Source organism: Micromys minutus (genome assembly GCF_963924665.1).
Source record: "Micromys minutus genome assembly, chromosome: 32".
NCBI classification, from domain to species: Eukaryota; Metazoa; Chordata; class Mammalia; order Rodentia; family Muridae; genus Micromys; species Micromys minutus.
Window position 1 is genome coordinate 21,824,282 of NC_137967.1, and position 14,390 is coordinate 21,838,671.

General features: G+C 52.4%; 1 protein-coding gene across 2 annotated transcripts in view; it reads left to right on the plus strand.

The window, feature by feature from the left end:
* Positions 1-12,087, plus strand: part of BICRA (BRD4 interacting chromatin remodeling complex associated protein) — a 67,419-nt gene extending 55,332 nt beyond the window's left edge. For both annotated transcript variants that reach the window (XM_080908537.1, XM_080908538.1), the window contains 8 exons: positions 5,113-5,748; positions 5,905-6,085; positions 6,253-6,362; positions 6,929-6,990; positions 7,863-8,011; positions 8,191-8,285; positions 8,465-8,567; positions 10,208-12,087. In XM_080908537.1, coding sequence (XP_080764663.1) covers positions 5,113-5,748; positions 5,905-6,085; positions 6,253-6,362; positions 6,929-6,990; positions 7,863-8,011; positions 8,191-8,285; positions 8,465-8,567; positions 10,208-11,313 — 2,442 coding nt within the window. In that variant the 3' untranslated portion in view covers positions 11,314-12,087. The remainder of the gene's footprint in view (positions 1-5,112; positions 5,749-5,904; positions 6,086-6,252; positions 6,363-6,928; positions 6,991-7,862; positions 8,012-8,190; positions 8,286-8,464; positions 8,568-10,207) is intronic.
* Positions 12,088-14,390: the final 2,303 nt, after the last annotated feature.

Genomic DNA, 14,390 nt, shown 5'->3' on the forward strand with positions numbered 1-14,390 from the left:
GCCTTATTCATCTGTAAGTGTGTTTCTGTTTATCGTCTTTGAAACGAGGCACGTTTTTATACATTTAAGAGTCTATGAGACTGTTCCTGTCCTTTGCCATTTTCCAGCGTGGGTTCCTGGTCCATCTCTTGTGGACTGGTGGACACTTTAGCTGTGAAATAAGTGGGCCTCGGATCATATATTGGCAACGGTATGGGCGGCAAAGTCGGCCATGATTTTACATATAGATTGCCTGCCTTGTAAACTTGAACAACACGTTTCTTCTGTCTAGATTGAGGGTAGGGAAGAAGGCTTAGGTTGAGCCGGTGAGCTAGTATGTACCACACAACAGGAGTTTTGCTTGTGTCTGTTGTCGGTGAGGGTGTGTGCACTCGCGTCTGAGGGATTGGATCCCCTGGAGCTGGGGTCACAGACAGTTGTACCCACCTGATGATGGGTGCTCAGAGCGGAACCTGGAACCTCTTAGCCACCGAGCCAGCTGTCCAGATCTGTCCTGTGTACTTTTTAAATGCTGGCCACAACCAGTGAATGTCCCTAGCTGGCAGCACATGTAGGTGACAAGCTGTGGCCCAGGGGAACTGTGGAGTGTTGGGGAAAGGAACGCTCTGGTATCTGCCAGCACTTCTGGGCCTGTTCAATTTGTCTCTCTCTCTTTGCATCAGTTTCCTTACCACTGAGGTGACAGCGACAGCAGCTCCTTTACAGGGTTAGGATGTGCGCAAACTCGCGTACCTATGGGTTTTTGGGTTTTCTGAGACAACATTTCTCTGTGTAGCCCTGGCTGTCCTGGAACTCACTCTGTAGAGCAGGCTGTCCTCAGACCCACCTGCCTCTGCCTCCTGAGAGCTGGGATTAAAGGAGTGACCACCACTCCCTGCTCAGTTTACTTGCTAGTTATGTTCTTACGCCAGGCCTGACCACCACTGAGACAGGTCTTAACCAAAAGCACCCAGGCGGCCGATTGTAGTGGCGTATCCTGCAAGCCTGCCTTCCCCTTTGGGAGTCAGAGGCTGGAAGACAGGGTTCAGGGTCATCCTGGACTTCAGCGTGAGTTCCTGTTTAGCCTGCAAAGCATGAGACTTGGCTGTCATGGCTCGGGCTTTGAAGCCCAGCACCTGGAAGGCAGAGGCAGGCTGAGTTTGAGTTTAAGAGCAGCCTGATCTATGTAGTGAGTTCCAGGCCAGCCTGGGCTACAGGAGACTCTTGTCTCAAATTAAGAAGTAAGAAAGGTGTCAGGCAGGGCTGCCATCATGTGAAGGCTTGTTGAGGCTGGGGAACCTGTCTCCCAGCTCAGCCTGTGTGGGCGTCTGAAGGGACAAGTCACAGCAAGCTGTGGTTGGCGTCTCCACAGCACATGAGTAGCTCTGGGTGGGAGTCAAAGCCTGCTTATGGCATAGTCTCGGACGTTCATTTCTGGGGACTTCCCGGTCATAGAAACTAATCCTGGGGTGGGGATTAAATATAGGTAGGTGGCAAGGATGGGGTTGTTTTAGAATCTGTAGGTAAGTTTTCTTCTACTGGACTTGTTTTTATTTTTTTATTTATTTTGTGTATGGGTGGTCTTGCCTGCAAACGTCTGTCCACTGCTTGTATCCCTGGTGACCACAGAGACCAGAAGAGAGTTCCGGGTCCCCTGGGACTAGAGACAAGTGTGGGCTGTTGTGCGGGTGCTGAGAACCAAACCTTAGTTCTCTGGAAGAACAACCAGTGCTCTTAAACACTGAGCCCCTCCGCAACCATTATCCCTTTCTTCTCCCCACACCAGACAGGCTTTTCCTGTGTAGCCCTGGCTGTCCCAGAACTTGACCAGGCTGGCCTCCGATTTCTTTAATGTTTACCTTTTTTTAGTACAAACTCTGTTATTTTTTTCCCCTACTTGGATCCTTTGAGACTAGGTTGTACATGTTACCTCCTGCCCCATAGATTTTAAAATCTAATCCAAGATTTTAGTGAAGTATTACAGCTCTGGGGAACATTTTCTCTTTAACTGGTATATCAGCCAGATGTAGTGTTGTTCATCTAGAATTGAAGCACTTTGGAGGCTGATGTGAGAGGCTAGTTATATGGTGAGACCCATCTCAAAAACAAGCAAAAAAAAAATCCACATTAGCTAGCTAATTTAGTGTGGTCACAGGGCCTGGTTCAATTTTGTACTCCACTTGATATGTTTTAAATTTATTCTTAAATTTATTTTGTGTGTATATAATTAGCCCATAGAGAGACTCTACAAAGGTTAGAGTCTGCTCTCCTTTCCCACCATGTAGATTTCAAGATTTGAACTTAGGCTTTTGTAGGCTTTTGGAGAAAGTTTTAAACATTGCTCTGCCAAAGTCCTGTTTTATGTAGCTCTTTGACGCCCCCGTGTGGTCATTCTCTGGAGAGGCGTTTAGGGTAGTGGAAGTCACTGGACTTTTCTTGGGCACCGGAATGCCAATTTTGCTCTCTTACGCTGGGTCATACTGTGGCTTTTCTATTTGTAAATAAGGCCACAGTGGATATCCCACCCTGTGAGCAAGGCCGAGGTTGTCTGTCTGTCTTCCTTTCTTTTCAGTCTTTCAAGATTTATTTTATATGCATAGGTATTTGTCCACACCCGTGTCTCCAAGCACCACATGCATACCTGGTGCCCAGCGGAGTCAGAAGACGCTGTCCAATGCCCTGGGACTGGAGTAAAGAAGGGTCGTGAGCGTCCACGTGGGTGCTGGGATCTGAAGCTGAGGTCTCTGGAAGAGCGCCAGTGCTCTTAACTGCGGAGCCATCTCTCCAGAGTTTTTATTCTTTGAGACAGTATCTCAGATTTGTCTAGGCTAACTGTAAACTCACTCCATAGCCCAGGCTGGCTTTGCCATTTCTCTTCATCATCTCTAACCTGTTTTCTTCTCCATTTGCGCCCAGTGCTGGGCACAGAACCCAGGGCCATGTACATTCTAAGCACACACTCTTCCCCTCAGTTACCATTTCAGACTCTTTTCTCTTTTTATAACTAATTCCATTGCTTTTACTGATGTCTGTGTGGGTTTGTGCTCTTGAGTGGGTTTGCCTAAGGATACCCGAGATGTCCAGTACCCGGAGCTGCACTTACAGGTGGTTGTGATCTGCTGGCTTGGGTGTTGAGCCAAGTTCCAGTCCTCTGGAAGAGTAGCAAGTACTCGTAATTGCTGAGCCATCTCTCTAGTCATCCCTTTATTCTTTGAGAGAGAAAACAGTAAGCCGGGCTGGTGGTGGCACACACCTTTAACTCCAGCACTCCGGAGGCAGAGGCAGGTGGATTTCCTGGTCTACAGAGTGAGTTCCAGGACAATCAGAACTATACAGAGAAGCCCTGCCTCAAAAAAAAAAAAAAAAAAAAAAGGCAAAAGAAAAAGAAAGGTGAAACTTTCTATCTGTGAGGAAGCAATCAAAAAATATTCCTAAAGGGACTCACAACAGTCGTAACTCCCATTCCGAGGGATCCAGTGCCCTCTCCTGGCTTCTGTGGATTAGACATACAAGCAGGCAAACCATCAAATCCTAAAGGACATCAGGACATCCGTGCCCTGCCCTACTCTGTGGACTTGGCTCGTAGATACTTCTGCTCTCCCTCCCACCCCAACCCTTCACCCCTTCCAAATCCGCTGTATTGCTGAAGAAGCAACAGCTAAAACAAAAGTGTCTTTTGTTTAGCTGAGGGTGACCGTGAATTCTTGACCCTCCCGTACCAGGCTCCCAAGTGCTGGGACCTACTGTACCCTTGAGCTAATGTAGTGCTGGGGGGTCTAACCCAGGTGTGTGTGCATAGTAGACAGGCTCCCAACTGAAGCACCGTCCCAGGGAAGTGAAGCTTGCCTTGTGCAGGGTTGTCGGGAACAGTCCCTTTTGTCCTGTTAGCAAGTCCAGAGCTGTTAATGTGCTCTCTGCTTGAAGCTGGCGGCGCCGTAAGGATGGGTGACTGGTTGCTTGTTCTGGTTTGTTATAGGTGTGTTCTGCCTCTTGGTTGCTAGAAGTTAATCAGTGCTGAGCTTGGAAGGGTTGCCCAAGGTGTCCCAGACTTAGAGGTGACTGACTCCATGTGGAGGTCCAGGCAGTAAAGTTTAACCTGCAGATGGCCTCTCAGTGTAGACAGCGATTCTCAACCTGTGGGTAGCACCCCTCCCCTTGGGGCTGACTGACCGTTTCACGGGGGCAGCACCTCAGATATTTACTTTCATAACAGTAGCAGAATTACAGTTATGAGGTAGCAACAAGATAATTTTACGGCTGGGGTCACCACAGGCTGGGGAAACTATTAGTTTCTGAGGTCATCAGACTTGGCAGCGGCCTTTATCTGCTGAGCCATCTTGCCATCCCATGACCCTGGATCTTGCACACAGAGCTTCCCGTCTGGTAGTTTTGTGGGACTGTGAGCAGGGCTGGAGCCGTATGAGGACCTTCCGTCCGAGCTGTGCCTCTCCCTCTGCAGCTGCCAGCTCTGCCCACTTACCAGGGAAGTGGGTGAGAGCAAGCTGTGCTGTGAGATATCCCGTTAGCCGGGGCTGGCCCAGTCCTGGCTGCCCACCTGGCCCTCACTGGCTGCCCACCTGGCCCTCACTGGCTGCACAGTGCCTGCTGAGGTCATGACTTGAAGATGACAGTTTCAAGGGGTCCGACTGTGGCCGAGGCCTGCGTGGGAAAGAGGACAGTGCACGTCTGGAACGGCCGTACACACACATACATGCAGTGCCCAGAACATGCGCCCACACACCCCCGTTTCCCGTAGCTGATCATTCCTTGCTCCTGGGTCACGAAGCCTCCCACACTGGCCAGCAGCCACACGTCCTAGGTGGCGTCTGTGTAGCGCCATGCAGGCACCTCCCTGTGCTACGCTCCCCTCGTCCCTGCCACCGCTTTCTCTGCTGCTGCCGCCGACCCGCACACCCTGCAGGGCTTGCTTGTCTGCCGGGTGGGGGTGCACATGGGACCTTATGGGGGGTTGGGGGGTCTGGGGAAGATGAGTGGTTGTGGTGGGGTCCTGCCTCGGGCAGAGAATGGGAATTTTTGGGTGGGTGGTTGAAGTCTGGGTGAAGGGTGACTGGCAGCATGGAAGCCGAGGATAATATGAGCCTGACTCTGCCTCTACCTCCCTCTTCTGCACAGATCCCTGCAGCTGCTCCACTGAAAGCCCCTGGCCCCTCCTCTTCCCCATCACTACCTCACCAGGCCCCCCTGGGAGACAGTCCCCACATGCCATCCCCACACCCTGCCAGACCCCCTTCCCGCCCTCCCTCGAGACCCCACTCTCGCCCTCCGTCCCAGCCCCAGAGCATGACCTGCCCACCCTCGGAACCTACCCTGCACCCTTGCCCTCCACCCCAGGGTCCCCCAACTCTACCTGGCATCTTTGTCATCCAGAATCAATTGGGTGCCCCACCACCAGCCAGCACCCCAGCCCCCACAGCCCCAGGCCCACCCCAGCCCCCTCTGCGACCCCCATCCCAGCCTCCTGAGGGCCCACTGCCCCCAGCCTCCCACCTCCCTCCTGCCTCCACCCCTTCCGCTGTGGCCTCCTCCTCTGAGCCTTCTACTAGGTTGCCAGTCCCCACACCCCCTGACTTCCAGCTCCAGTTCCCACCAGGCCAGGGACCCCATAAGTCCCCTACTCCGCCACCAGCCCTCCACATGGTCCCTGAGCCCACAGCACCCCCTCCTCCTGCACCTCGGACCTTCCAGATGGTAACTGCCCCCTTCCCAGCGCTGCCCCAGCCAAAAGCACTTCTGGAGCGATTCCACCAGGTAACCATCAGCAGGGACACCTAACTCCCCCCCTCCCAGCACTGGCCCCTTACCCTTCCCTACCTTGCCTACTATGTGTCCACACCCCTCCCTAGTGCATCTGGCCACCCCACTGTGATCCCCTGTCCCACCCTCCAACTACCTGCCCTTCCTCAGGTACCATCTGGGATTATTCTCCAGAATAAGGCTGGGGGTACTCCCACCACCCCACAGGCATCTACCACCCTGGGGACCCTCACCAGTCCTACTGCCTCTGTGCTAGTCAGTGGACAGGCACCACCTGGGACTCCTGCCGCCTCTAGCCATGCCCCAGCCTCCACACCTATGGCCACCACAGGTAGGGTGAGGAGCCTGTCTAGGGGTCGGGTACCAGAGCCCAGGGTGGGCTGCCCAGGTCTCAGGAATGAGGCACTGGTGGGGGAGCTGCGGAATGGGAGAGGGGCTCATGATGAAAAGGCCTTCATGCTGGTCACCTGAGCCCTCTCCTTTCCTCACCCCACCCAGGCCTCCCTCCTCTACTTCCTGCCGAAAATAAAGCTTTTGCCAGCAACCTTCCAACCCTGAGTGTGGCCAAAGCTACTGTGTCTGGGCCAGGGAAGTCCCCAGCGATGCAGGTGAGTAAGGAATCTCGGAGCATCTAGGGATGGAAGAGGGCGCGGCAGGGGAGAGGTGGCAAGGCAGCTAAGGTGCTGATGAGAGCTGGCTAGGGGCAGGGGTGAGGCAGAGCCTCGTCACAGAATTCCCCCATTTATTTAGCTTGCACTTCCAGTCTGTCACTGAGGGCAGCCGGGCAGGCCATGGAGGAATGCTGCCTGCTCACTTGACCACTCAGCCAGCTTTCTTGCAAAGCTTAGGACTACCGTGTCTAGTATGGTGCTGTCACAAAAGGCTGGGCTCTCAACTAATCAAGATAATCCGCAGAAGGCCAGACCTCAGTCCAGGCTTCTCCTCTGGGGTGACCAGGCAACATAAAGCTGACAGCCGAGGCCAACCAGGATGCAGGGGAAATGATTCAACAGCTGGCATTCCCACCAGGTGTCTCCTGATGGACAGGGGTGCTGTAGCTGGGGCCAGCTTCCTTTACCATCTGTGTCCTTGGCAAGAGGGAGGGCATAAGTGGAGGAGGCAGAGAAGGCTTCTTCCTAGCAACATCTGTCACTGATCTCTCCTCCTTCTACAGTATGACGGCAAATTGTGTAGCCTGAAGAAACAGCCCCTACTGCAACCCAGCAAAGAAGCCTGGTGAGTGACAGCTATCTGCCCCGCCCCCGCCACGCCCTAGGGCTGTGTGTGGATTCCCTCTTGATCTCAGTTTCCTTCTGCCAAGGGCAAGATAGGCGTGAGGTCAGTAGGGGACATTGGCGGGCTGCTGACTTCATGCCCGGTCCCCGGGGTTCCACCTACAGTTCCATGTCAGGGTCACTGCTTTAGCTTGTCAGATGTAGTGGGGAAGAGCCAGGTAGAAAGTGACTGCGTGAATAGATTCCAGGCGTGTCCAGGCAGGTGTCTGAGTTAAGTGCACACACCTTTGCAGGCCAAGGAAGATGAGTAAAGGTGTTTTAAGGGCCTTGGTATGTTGAATAAGTAGCAAGATGGCTGCCTGTCGGGCGAGGGCCGCCCTTTGAGGTTCACAGCAAATAAACAACAGTATCAGGAAACCTGCCCCATGGTGCCAGAGAGCTGGTCTTCTGTGGTTGTCTATGGGAACGTGGTTGTGTCCTGGGGAAACCGAGCTGCCTGTGGTGGGGATTCTGTAGAAAACCACAATGAGAAAATGAGTATGCTCTCATAGCCTAACCGGCTCCTAGGCAACCCATCCCTACACACTTTCTTAGGTCACAGGCTGTGGAGAGGTCCTGCCCGCCTCACTCCCAACCCCTCCCTTTCAATCCTCGGATCCTCTAGGCAGGAGTGATGGCCCCTCACTTCCCTAGGCTCCTCTTTCCTCTTCTGTTACGTGCTAACATAGCCAGGGAAGCCATGAGACAAATGGAACGTGGGGAGCCAGGTTGGCGCTGCTTGCAGTGTTAAGTTTGTAGCTCGGGCTGAGGTTCAGGATCAGTTTCCCTGGCCCTCACCCCAGCTCTGTATGTGTGGTCTAACCCCACCCCCAGCTTCCTGGAGCATCTGCACAAACATCAGGGCTCTGTCCTACACCCTGATTACAAGACAGCCTTCCCCTCCTTTGAGGACGCCCTCCATCGCCTCCTGCCCTACCATGTCTACCAAGGCGCCCTCCCGTCCCCCAGCGACTACCATAAAGGTAAGGCTGCCCCAGTGCTCTCCCTCTATGTCCCCAGGTGTCCTCAGTATCCAGGCCACAGAGCGTGGAATGGGGTGAGCGCTGCGTGCTTGCCCACGATGGGCCACAGTGTCCTGTATCACCTCCTTATTCCCTACCCCATCTTCTCCCCCAACCCCCGTGTGGCTTTTCTTCTCCAGTGGATGAAGAATTTGAGACTGTCTCTACGCAACTGCTCAAACGAACCCAGGCCATGCTCAATAAATATCGGCTTTTGCTTCTGGAAGAGTCCAGGGTAGGGTTCTCAAGCTGCTGGGGTTCCTCTCGTGCTGTGAACCGTTCGGGGGTTGGGGGTGTCTTAGCTGGGAGGGAAGATGGAAAGGATGCAGATGCTCGGTGCCTGACCACATCCTGCCAGTGTCCGCTCTTCCCCCATTTGCTTTTTTATATGTCCTTTATATCAACCCTGTACAGAGAGTCAGTCCTTCCGCAGAGATGGTTATGATCGACCGAATGTTCATTCAGGAGGAGAAGACCACCCTTGCCTTGGATAAGCAGCTCGCCAAGGAGAAGCCTGGTAAGAGGAGGGGAGGGTGAGGCATCCCCTACCTAGCTGGTGCTGAGATTTACAGCAAGCACCCTGACGTGGTGGTACACAGGGCAGGCAGAGGCACAGTGACCTCTGAGAGGTTTTTTTTTTTTTGTTCAGCCTAAAAAAACACAAGGATTGTGTTGAGTGGCTTTGCCTTTTTTCACCACCAGGGGGCGCGAGAGCCCCTCCTGCCTCCTTTGCTGTAGTCTTCTGTGAGTTTCCACCCTGCCTCCTAGAAAGAAAGAAGGGCTTTTCTGCCAGCCTCAGCCCGATGGAAAAGCGAGAGAGAAGAGCCAGGGCTAAGAGGCACAAACAAGGCTTCTGCCACACCTCCTCTGCTCGTACCACTCTTAAGAACGAGCCTTCCCCCTTTTTGCACTTTAAGCATCTTGCAAACGTGAAGTCAGGACACCCCAGCCCCTGGCTTTTCCAAAACACTCCTTAATCCTTCTCCTACATTCAGCTCCAAGTACCTTATTCTTTAAACAACAGCAACAGCAACATTCAGCTTCCTACTTCCCCATCCCTGGCTTTCTCAGGTACTCACAGAAGTCAGCACACTAGTGTATAATCTTTCTGAATCCTTCGGGGTATGTTCTAGAAATTTCTCTCATTAGGAAGGTGGTGTGTCTTCTAAGTGTACCTAGGAACTCTAGGCAGGACCCTGCAATCATTCACAAGAATTTCTGTAACTAGTCTGATAGACAACATGGGAATAAGTCAATCTGTAAACAACCTATTAGGGGTTGTAGGCATGCCTTACAGGGAGCACATGCCTAGCACATCAACCTGAGAGCACTTGTTTTTGAGGTACTGGTGTTTAAACTCAAGCTAGGCTATGGCTGTACTGTGGAGCCACGCCCCCAGCCCCTCACTGGGGGATTCTAGGCAGGGGCTCTACCACTGAGCCACGCCCCCAGCCACTCACTGGGGGATTCTAGGCAGGGGCTCCACCACTGAGCCACACTCTAATCCTGCTTCATTTGTTTTAAACTTTATTTTTGTAGAGACAGGGTCTCATTGAGTGCCCCGGCTGGCCTTTGTACTCCAGATCCTCCCTGTCAGCCTGCTGAGAAGCCAGGATGACAGATGGAGGCCACTACACTCTGCTTGGGATTGCACTTTTTAAAAAAATTCTTATTCTTCATTTTACACACGTGTAATCTTGGTTGGCCATGAAGCTTTAGGAAGGAGGGATTGGGGGCTGTTGATAAAGGAGCCTTAGAGTGGGTGACTGGAGGGTCAACTTGATATAGATCAGTGGTGCTCGACCTGCCTAAGGCAGTCACCCTTTTATATTATATTATATTATATTATATTAATTATATTATATTATATTATGCTATACTGTAGCTCCTGACCCCCAATCATAAAATCACTTTTGTTGCTACTTCACAACTGTAATTTTGCTACCGTAATGCATTATAATGCAAATATCTGATGTGCGTGATTTGATGTACAGCCCCTATGAAAGGGTTGTTCAGCCCCCAAAGGGATTGCAAGTCACAGGTTGAGAACCACTGGTCTAGACTCGCCCTGGACCAGAAGATAAGACGGTCAGTATACAAGTACCTCAGTCATCTTAGCTAACGACCCCATGGGTTTTCTTTGTCTCAACTCTGCAGATGAGTATGTGTCTTCCTCCCGCTCCCTTGGCTTCCCTGTCCCTGTGTCTTCCGAGGGTCACCGGCTCCCCAGCCATGGCCCATCATCTTCATCCTCCACATCCGGAACATCTGCCCAGCCCCCTCCGCACCCGCCCACCAAGCTAGTGATCCGGCACGGTGGGGCTGGCGGCTCTCCCTCAGTGACCTGGGCCCGGGCATCATCCTCCTTGTCATCAACGTCCTCATCCTCATCCTCTGTTGCCTCATCCCTGGACGCAGATGAGGACGGCCCTATGCCCTCCCGTAACCGGCCACCCATCAAGACCTATGAGGCCCGGAGCCGCATTGGCCTCAAACTCAAGATCAAGCAGGAGGCGGGGCTCAGCAAAGTGGTGCACAACACTGCACTGGATCCTGTGCACCAGCCCTTGCCTGCTCCCACCCCTGCAAAAGGGGCGGAGCCTCCGCCACACCCAGCTCCTCCCCCACTCCCGCCTGCCACCCAGGCGCAGATGAATGGCACTCTGGACCATCCCCCCCTCGCAGTACGAAAACCCACGGTGCCTGCGTCCTTCCCACGTCTACCACTGCGCAAGACCTACCGAGAAAACTTGGGTGATCCTGGTGCTGCCGAGGGTGCACAGGGACGGCCACGGGGTGCGGGCAGCCCCACCCCACTGCCCGCCAAGGTAGACGAAGCCACCAGTGGGCTGATCCGGGAGCTGGCAGCCGTGGAGGATGAACTTTATCAGCGGGTTCTGAAGGGCGGCCCACCACCCCCGGAGACCCCAGCCTCCGCTACCAGCCAGGGTCCCACTGAACCTGGTTGGGAAGCTCCCATGCTACCCCCAGCCAAACGACGCAAGTCCGAGTCCCCGGACGTGGACCAGGCCAGCTTCTCTAGTGACAGCCCGCAGGATGATACACTCACTGAGCATTTGCAGAGTGCCATCGACAGCATCCTTAACCTGCAGCAGGCCCCCGGCCGGACACCCGCAGGCCCGTACCCCCATACAGGGCCCACGCCTGGCACACCCACATCCCCAGCACCCCTGCACAGGCCTGATGCCTTTCCACCCTCTAGTCACAATGGTGGCCTCGGCGCCAGGACGTTGAACAGATAACACTGGGCTGCTCCTGCAGCCCTCATCGGGTGCCCCCAACCCCATTTCCAGGAGAGCAGCCTGACAGCCGACCTCCACCTCTGAGGGGTACTAACCCAGTGCCCCTGACAATTCTTGCCTAAGTTATTTGAGTCACAAAGGCCTCCCCACCTTCCTGCTTCCGTGTTGGCTAGAGATTTGGGATGGGGCGTGGGTTTTCTAGGGGAAGGCGGGCTATAAGGTACAATGTCTCCCTGGCATAGGCCAGGACGGGATACGTGAGTGTTACCCACTGGGCTACGAGGTTGACACGCTGGTAACATCTGAATACAAGGTCTTGTCTGATTGGCTTCATGGATCACTGTCAGGGCACTCAGAGCTGGGAGAGACCTTCAGAGAGGCTCGGCTCATCCTGTTGCCCACAGAGCCTGGAAAATTAGGAAGCAAGGACTCAAGCCAGTGTCCCAAAGTACCTTCATCCCATCCATACGTGCGCTCGCCTGGGCCATCCTGTCTGTGTGTGTATGCGTGCGCCTACACGAGAGAGAGATTCCCACCACCCCCATCCCTCCAGAGGAACAAGATACGGGGTCTTCCTTCTCCCAAACAGTCTTCCCTGTCTTCTTCCTCCAGCCCACCACACCACGTTTTGAAATCTCGGAGACAAAACTAGTACTGTAAGATAAAGATTTTTTTTTGTACTGTATTTATTGTGTATAACGATTTTTTAAGGGAGAATTCTGTACATCTAGAACTCTTGTAAATTAAAAGCCGATCCTTTTTTTTAAGACTGTACTCAGGCCCCTCCGGCCCCTATTGGTTTTGGGTGTTTTATTTGGGGAATAGCGTTGGTGGGTTGGAACCTGGATCCTAGGCCATGTTCTGAGCCCCGTGGGGCTGGTGAGACGGCTCGGTAGATGCGGTGGTATGTTCCATGACCCTAATCTGATCCCTAGGCCTTACATGAGAAGGAAAGAACCAATGCCCTCCACAACCACTACATCTGTGCAGTACCACATATGCCCCCCCACACACACACACACAAACACAATTGTAAGGGGTTTGTTGATTTGGTCTTTACACTGTTCTTGTAGTTCGGAGTTTCCTTTCTCCGACAGTTCTAATATACCCAGTTTTGTACTGTGGGCTTCGCTTGAAAGTGCTCCAAACCGTTCCAGTGGACTTGGGATTGGGACCCTGGCAATCTAAGCTCTATTTTATCAACCATTCATGCATAACTTGTTTTAGATGGTTTTCTGTCCAAAGACATTTATGAAGCTCCAGAATAGAGATGGCTTAATGGTTAAGAATGCTTACTGCTTTTGCAGAGGACCAGGTTTGGTTCCTAGCACCCACATGGCAGCTCACACCTCCAGTTTCAGGGATATGACGCTATCTTCTGATCTCCTTTGGGTTGCTGAACACATGTGGTACACATAAGTTCACATGGACACACACGGAGACACATAAATAAAGCTTAAAGACACTTAGGGCTGTGCCTATAGTCCCAGCACTCGAGAGGTGGAAGTGAGAAAATCAGTTCAAGATTCTTTTCAATTACTTGGGGAGATCAAGCTCAGCCTGAGCTATACAAGACCCTGCCTTAAAGTACAAATAGAGACTGAAGAAATGGATCAGCTGCTCTTCCCAGGGACCTAGGTTTAATTTTTAGCGTCCACATGATGGCTCACGACCAGTTATAACTTTAATCCCGGGCATCGGATGCCCTCTTCTGGCCTCTGAGAGTACTGCATGTACATGGGGCATATGCAGTACACAGGCCAAACACCTATCTTAGGGTTTTATTGCTGTGAAGAGATACCATGACCAAGGCAACTCTTAGAAAATATTGGGGTGGGGGGCTTGCCATTTCAGAGGTTTAGTCTGTTATCATGACAGGAGGCATGGCAGCGTGCAGGAAGAAATGGTGTTGGAGGAGCTGAGAGTTCTGCTTTGGTCTGAAGGCAGCCAGGACGAGACTGTCTTCTGCACCGGGTAGCACCTGAGCATAGGAGGCCTCAAAGTCCACCTATACAGTGACACACTTCCTTCAGCGAGGCCACACCTCCTCCAATAAGTCTACACTTTCTAATAGTGCCTCTCCCTAAGACCAAGCATTGAAACAGGTAAATCTCTGGGGCCCAAACCTACTCAAACCACCACACACCCATACACATAAAAATAAATCTTAAAGATGCACATAAATACATAGGAATCGGGGGAAAGTCTTGACTAGTATGCAGGAGGCCCTGAGTTTTATTCTCAGCATCCCAGGAGCTGAGCACGGCAGTGCACACCTGTAATCCCAGAACTCTGGAAAGAGATCATTGTGGGCAGACAACCTTCTCAGAAAAGCAACCATTTACTTGCTAGGTGTGGTGTTACACCTGTAATACCAGCATGCGGGAGGCTAAGGCAGGAGGATCATGAGGGTAATTTGGGCTACTTAGTGGGACTGTATTTTAGAAAGCCAAAATAAAGTAAGGCATGTGCCATAGGGTTTCTACTGCTATGAACAGACACCGTGACCACTACAACTCTTATAAAGGACAGCATTTAATTGAGGCTGGGTTACAGTTCAGAGGTTCAGTCTGTTATCATGTAGGAAGCAGGGAGGTATGAAGGCAGATGCGCTGGAGACGTAACTAAGATTGGCAGGCAGCAGGGAGAGAGACACTGGGGGCCTGGCTTGATCATTTGATACCTCAGTGTGCCCCCGAGACTCCCTGCACACTTCCTCCAACAAAGCTATGCCTACTCCAACAAAAACACACCTAATAACGCCAGTCCCTGTGAGTCTATGGAGACCATTTACATTCAAACTACCACACCGCGTGATGTATGTATGAACTGCTTCTGAGAGCACACACCTATGCCACCATGCTGGGTATATTCTGTGCTGGGGATAGAACCCAGGGCTTCACGTATCCTAGACAGGCACTCTACCAACAAAGCCACATCCTAGCCCCGTGGCCTTGAGGCTTTTTTTCCCTTGTGTTTTTAGTGATGGTGGTGGTTGGTGGTTGTTTTTATAGTAGAGACAACATCTTTACTATAGAGCTTTGGCTGGCCTGGAATTTACTCTGAAGATCAGGCTG